General features: G+C 42.1%; 1 protein-coding gene across 1 annotated transcript; it reads right to left on the bottom strand.

The window, feature by feature from the left end:
- Positions 1 to 1,520: 1,520 nt before the first annotated feature.
- cyp27b1 (cytochrome P450, family 27, subfamily B, polypeptide 1) lies at positions 1,521 to 6,255 on the bottom strand. The gene is made up of 9 exons (XM_068594047.1): positions 6,043 to 6,255; positions 5,251 to 5,441; positions 4,665 to 4,855; positions 3,836 to 4,036; positions 2,902 to 3,065; positions 2,647 to 2,813; positions 2,469 to 2,550; positions 2,145 to 2,342; positions 1,521 to 1,634 (listed from the first exon to the last, which is right to left on the bottom strand). The coding sequence occupies exons 1-9, from the start codon at positions 6,253 to 6,255 to the stop codon at positions 1,521 to 1,523; spliced, it is 1,521 nt and encodes a 506-aa protein (XP_068450148.1).
- Between the last annotated feature and the right edge of the window lie 560 nt (positions 6,256 to 6,815).

Raw genomic sequence — 6,815 nt, forward strand, 5'->3', positions numbered from 1 at the left:
ACACACACACACACACATACACAAACTCACACGTACACAAACTCACAATAATTCACACAAGCACATTCATTTAAATGTTGAACGTTTTGGAGGTGGATCTTTAGATTTAGGTTGAACATCATCGTTCGTCAATCCAACAGTAGTGGGGTGAATTGGTCCAAATGATGGACTCACAGCTGCTGCACCAGAGCTCCCCACTACACACTCCACATGGCCTACGTGCCTGGTTTCACTGGCATCAAATTAAGAACACTCATCTGATCGGTGAGACCTAATCTGTTGCAGCTGATGGTGTTAGATTTTGAAGCAAATGCTGAATCATGACAAAGGGGATTATCTTTTCTTAAATTTGACAAGTAGGCATCACATTAACACACAAGAAACTGGTGATATTATTGATGTTAACTAGATTATCATTGGTTTGGCCAAATAAAATCAACAAATAAGCAACAGTCAAACTTGAAACCATTTAATGACAAGTACCAGTTTTAACATGTCAAAACATAAACATTCAAAAATAAATACAGAGTTCAGATACTGAAGCTTATTACATTTACAAAGAGGTGGCACATCACTCATAGTAAGTATAAAAAAAGAAAGAAAGATGAATTGCATTGTGCTATACTGTTGAATTGTTACACATATATACATTTGACAAACAATACAGACAAAGCCAGAGTGCAGAGGGGCCTATGTTTGAGATTTTATACAGTGGCATTCCTACAAAGGAATAATAAACAGCTGCCGTTTTTACAAAAAAAAGGAATCCGTCACTAAAAAAAATCATCATAAGCACCTTATAAAATAAAATTTGATCAATATGTTGCACGTACAGTCCACACAAAACTCTCACAGAAGCTCAGTAACAGCTGAAGAAACGTTTCATGTACCATTATGGGACTCTCCTAATACCCAAATCATAGACAGCACACTGTATATATCAGACTCATTGAAACAGAAACAGTAACAAAATGAAATATTTGCACGTCCAGGACACACAGGACATACTGAATATAGTTAAGAGTGTAGAAGATTACAGGTTATAATCCAATTTGGGAAGGGGTTATTTGAAAATAAAAAACCTGCTTCAAATACAAACTTGTTGCAAATTCTATGACATATAACACGGTCTGAAACTTTCAGCATGAAGTCTGAAGCTTGACTATTGCAACGTACTGAAGGAGATCGCTGGCTTGCTCTCGGCCTCTGTGCAGAAAGTTCTTTATGGTGATTTTAGTTGAAAAAAACTCATAGTATTACATTTGGAGTTCAACCGCTCCCAGAGTAAAGCCTCACTCGTGAGCTGTTACTGTTCATCCCTCATTCATTTGTCCGTCTCCACATGTCAGCCTCCACACACGAGGCCACAGGTCCAGAGGGCTTTGGTCTCTGACTTTCAAACGTTGAAGGTCTGCTCAAAGGCTCACGGCTCCTGCGATAACTCTGTCCGCTCGCGCTCGCTACTGTGAAGAGACTCACGGTCTTGTTCGTATAATAGATTATTAGCACAGGAGAGTCGGTCATCGTTCAATAAACTGGAGGTTGATGACATTTTCAGGAACCAGAAGTGTCCGTGTCATGGGCTTCACAGAAATCCCTTCTGGGTCCGGCTTCAGATCAAACTCTATGAGAATCTGGAGTGAACAGAGAAAACAGATTTACTCAAATGAAAACAAGTGCTCATCATGTGCTAAGCGTGGGTTAGTGACTCTTAACTGAAATCCCTGGGTCAAGTAATTAAATGAATTAACTAGGACCTGGATTAACACAATGGCTTAAATCCCCTTTGTGTTTCATTATTCCAAGAAGAAATGCAGCAAGAGGATTTGTTGAAAATAAGTTTAAGACAAACTGCATTTCATTGGAAACAATCGAGAGCACTTTTAAAATGATTTAAATAATATATGTACATGCAGCATGCAACATAATGTGTTAGTGTCTTGAGACAACTGTGTTTTTATGTTAAGTAATACATGTTTTAATGTCTGTCGCGAGGTTTAAGCTGTTTTGATTTTCTACATATAATCAACAAATTAAATTACTGTTAAATATTGGCACTTTTCTTTTTTATATGCACTTTTCATTATAGTAATGAGGTCATATCACAAACTACCTATCTATATTAAAGTAGATAACCAACACACCCTAGAAAGAGCGAGGTAGAGTTCCAGCTCAGCGATACGACGACCGATGCAGCTGCGTTTTCCGACCCCAAATGGTACAGAGGCATACGGGTGGTGAGCCTGGTCCTTGTTCAACCATCGACGGGGCTGGAAATCATCTGGGTTTGAAAACACTGCTGGATCCCGCGATGTTGCAAAGTGGCAAAGGGTGATCAGAGTCTGGATGGAAAGATTCTAGTCAGATATGTGTAACATTCACAATTAGCCCAGTATGACGGGCTACTTGCAGTGCAACCACAGACTACAAATGAATTTAAAGTGCACAAAGACTCTCAACACACTCACATTTTTAGGGATGAGGTAGCCTCCAACCTGAATGTCTCTCTCTGTAATGACTCTTGCATTAGCAGGAATAACGGGGTACAACCTGGAAAACAAAAGATAAATAATGTGAGCAACATAAAACTTACAGGTTGAAAACTACATGTATTCAGGAAGGTAATCAAAATCTTTTGACTTATACCTCAGCACTTCTTTGACTGTGGCCTTCAGGAGAGGCATGCGGGCCACATCTTTTGCCTCCGGTATGCTTCGACCCTCCAGCACGCTCAACACCTCATCCCGGAGCGACGCCTGCACCTCGGGGTGTCGGGACAGCTCGTACAACGACCAGGACATGGTGCTGGAGATCTGAGGGAACAGGTAAGGTGCACGAGAGGTTGATGAATCTGGTAGAACTGACGTCCAGTGAAGAAGGGCACAGAGCAATGTTTCTTACTGTGTCGACTCCTGCAAGAAGCAGCTCTGTGACGTTGCTGTAGACGGTCTTCATGGGCAAACCGGTCCGCGACAGGAAGTAGGTGAGGTAACGGCCCTCCACCTCCTCTCCACGGGCTACCTTCTCAGCTTCGGCCAACAGGCGCTGGTCAATGTGACCTTTCGCTAGAAGCACAGAGATTAGAGGTCATTATAGTGAGGGTGCAGTATGTAATGTAGACGGTGAGACACAACACTGAGACCTAATCTTTCTCATGTGACGTTAAGAAAGGCGGTATCAAGTTATGCTCCTTAAGCCTTTTACATCTGTAATTACGTCTGCCTGATCCTTTTTGTCTTTTTTTTTAATCAGTAAATGTAATGTAACTTTAAAAATCTGGCAAATTAACAAAAAAAACAGCAAAACACAAGATCTGTTTTCTTAATTTAGGGAAAAACACCAAATACAATTAGGTTTATTTTAACCACAGTTTAATCACGGATGTTCAAGCCAGATGATTTTGTAGTGTGTGAGGGTTAAGGACTTTAATCCCAATCCAGTTTGCACCAGAGTGATTATCTGAACACGTTTAATTCAGATTCTGGATGAGTCTTAACATATTGTAAGAGTGTGTCAGATGATAACAGTACTGACTGGAAACCAGCCAATAAGAAAGGAGAAGGGGCTGATGGAAAGTAACCGTAAAGTCTGGAAAGACAGAGTAAATTCTGGCTTCCACAGGGTCTGCAGATTGTCACGTATGTCTTGGATTTTAAATTTCTGTACATTCTTATACAAGGTTTTTTTATTATATCTTTTTAAATATATTTTTTTTTGTAAAATAGTGTCATACAATATACATCACTATTAGAGTTAATATTTCCAAGTGGGCGTGCATTTTGCTCCTATTCCTCACGCTGACACTGAACGTGAATGATTAGGAGAAATTACCTACCAAAGTCAAACATGTAGTCCCAGCACTGACAGAAGATTTTCCAGGGTTTTGGAAACAGCTGGTGCAACCACTTTGGCATGGCCATAGTGAGAAGCGTCATCACAAACATGGTGTTGATCGACTGGATAAAACGCTCCGTCTCTTCTGGGACAACTTCATCCAGGCAACCGATTCTGGATTCAAACAGCACTGAGGAAATGCCTGTCGAAGAACAAAAAAAAGTTAAATGAGAAGGTGAGACAGAAATGTACTGTAACAATAAGTTGCAAAGGGAGATGAAACCACATCTTAAGCTTTTGTGGTAACCTTTTATTTTTCAACAACAGTGTTGGACCCAGCCTCCACTCAACACCGCATGGAGAATGGCCCTGGTTAGGAAATATTCTACACCAACAATCATTTTGACAATGACAGAGTAAATGTTCATGGACTGAAACAATGTTTAGTCTGGGAAAATCTGGCAGAGGACATCCACTGAAGGTAGCGGGACCAGCCCCGACTCAACGACAGCAGGGACGAGGGGCAGTAGCAGCAGCAGCAACAGCAGCAGCAACAGCGGTATATTTATGATTAAACATGACTTTATTTATTTATTTAGTAGAATCGGCTTATAAACGGGTGTGACTTGTAATCAGCATTTTAAAGTGTTATGTTGTATAATAACATAACACGTTTTAAAAAGCATCTACTTTAAAAAAAATAAAATAAAAAAATCACAAAATAATGCTTCCTTCATGTATCTGGCCCTAATTACCAATGTTTACACGATGTGGTTCACCTTGTAGTGATGCATGATGTAGCCACGCCTCAGAACACATGAAAACCTTACCCTCAAGGCCAAAGCGATAGAACTCGCTGGCAATGTCAGAGACGAGGCCCTGAGAGCGTCTGCGGATGTGAAGTTTGGCAATGAGGTCACTGACCACGCCGTTCAGGGTTTTATCGTAAGTTTCGACTGCTTTTGGTCGCAGCATATGCTTCCCCAGGAGACTTCTCACCGACTGCCACTCCTCCCCCTCACTAGGAACACAGAGTGAAAATGAACAAAGGCTCATGTTAGTTTTGCATGTGTGCACACACAATTCAGCTGCACTAAATCAGGGGTTCAATAGTATTCAACGGCTAAATTAAAAAGGGTTTGTCCACGTTATTTTATTGACAATCGTTAAAAAAACGGATTTATAATAAAGTAGGAGGCTAAATAATTGAAAGTCTTCTGTTTTATTTGTCACCACATAGAGGGTGTTCCCTTCACCACTGTGGCTTAACATGAATACAATGAGAACAGCTGTCTTTATTCCATCATTCAGTAATGTCATATGTTTTACTATGAAATTACAAATCTTTACATTTAGCTTGACCCCATCTTGTGATTTAGGAGTTTCCAACCAGAGTGAGGAGGAAATGATACTCACGATGTCAGGAGTCCATAGTGGTGTCCTCTCAGCTCCCTGTAGTCCTTCCAGGAGGAAAGTTCAGAGCGCATGGGGGTCTGGCCCTCCTGCCGCAGCACCTGCTCAATGAGCGCCGGCTCCGCCACGTGAACTGTCAGGATGGGGCCAAAGCTGGCCTTCCACATGGGCCCATACCGCTGCACTCCTTCCAGCTGGGACACGACAGAGAAGAGCGAACTTGTTAAAACCCTGCTGGCTACGAGGCTTTGGATCCACTGTCCTTATGTGAAGTTAGAAAATGCATGCAGACTTTTCTCATCTAATGATTCAATCATTTTCTCTGACCTTACATAACTTGATAGGCACCGTTTGATTAGTCAAATCTTCTTCTCTACTTTGCAGACTCATGGCTAAATTAACCTAAAACATTTGAACAGACCATAATGTCTCAAAAGGGATCTCTTTAGATTTAGATTAAAGCCCCCTTGCACTCAACAATATGTGTTACTTTACTTTGAGCTTAAGCAGAATTGTGTATATGCAGAGTGTGATGCTCAAAGGCTGATTTCACATTCAAAGTGTAAGGAGGGAAGTTTTTTTGTGCTCAACTCAAAATCTTAAGTATTTTTCCAACGACATGCACATATTATATGCAATTTATGTATGACTATGTAGTATTTTACATTCAGTATTTTTTATTGATTCATCCCACTATGTTGCCGCCTATACTGCATGTATACATATTAAAAGGCGAGGACTGTAACTATGCACGCGTCTTTAACTCACAATCTCTACTGCACATTATAATTGTACCTGGAGCTCGTGCAGCCGTGACAGCCCTCGTCTCGCGAACAAGTCCCAGGCGAAGCTGGCGACCGACGGTCCCGGCATGTCGTCCAGGGTCCTCAGTGCCTGCGGCTTGGCTGACGCGCCCTCGGCCCACTTCTCCATCCACTTCACCAGGGGGAAGGCGCTCCGGCCGGATACTCTGAGAGCTTGTTGCAGCATCCTTCTCGCAGTGATCATAAAGCGGTACCCGGACACGGCTTTCTTGGATGTCGGTGCTCATTTTGTTAACCCCGGCTGGAGGCAGTATTTATAACGCGCGACCTGCTTCTCGAACCCGCGGAGATAAAGCTGCATATTTTTTGGGTTTTAATCTGAGCCAATCATGGATGTTAATGCGGAAAAAGGCCCCGCCCCCCTTGCCTGCCTGAATGAGACTTTGAAGGCATGAGCTGAGAGAAAGGTGTGTCCAATCAGAGGGCTGAGCTCGGACCATCCCAGAGACGGCACACGTGGAGTAAATAATACACGACTTATCTGTAAAATCGCTGTTGAGCTTATCTGCGCCCCCACCTTCCTGCAGCACTTTGCTCTCTGATAGTCCAGCTGACAGACATGTGTCAAGGGATCACGCACAAAAGTAGGTATTGTGTGTTTAGTAGAGCACCTATAACCCTCACCACAAGGACAGCGTTTTTGGCTATAGATCCCATTGATTTGGGCTTGCCAAATTCCTAAACTGAAACAGATGAATCAATAACCCCCCCACCCATCAAAATGCCCTCACAAAAACTTTGGGA

This window comes from Clinocottus analis, unplaced genomic scaffold (assembly GCF_023055335.1).
Source record: "Clinocottus analis isolate CAN_PGR_092001 unplaced genomic scaffold, fCliAna1.0.p SCAF_3, whole genome shotgun sequence".
Classification (NCBI taxonomy): Eukaryota; Metazoa; Chordata; class Actinopteri; order Perciformes; family Cottidae; genus Clinocottus; species Clinocottus analis.

Bases quoted from the DNA above. Each gene is read 5' to 3' on its own strand.
- cyp27b1 (XM_068594047.1), bottom strand. From the start codon at position 6,255: ATGATCACTGCGAGAAGGATGCTGCAACAAGCTCTCAGAGTATCCGGC. The intron at 4,037-4,664 runs GTAAGGTTTTCA...GTTCTTCGACAG, and splicing joins CTATCGCTTTGGCCTTGAGG to GCATTTCCTCAGTGCTGTTT. The intron at 2,343-2,468 runs GTGAGTGTGTTG...CTTTCCATCCAG, and splicing joins GCTACCTCATCCCTAAAAAT to ACTCTGATCACCCTTTGCCA.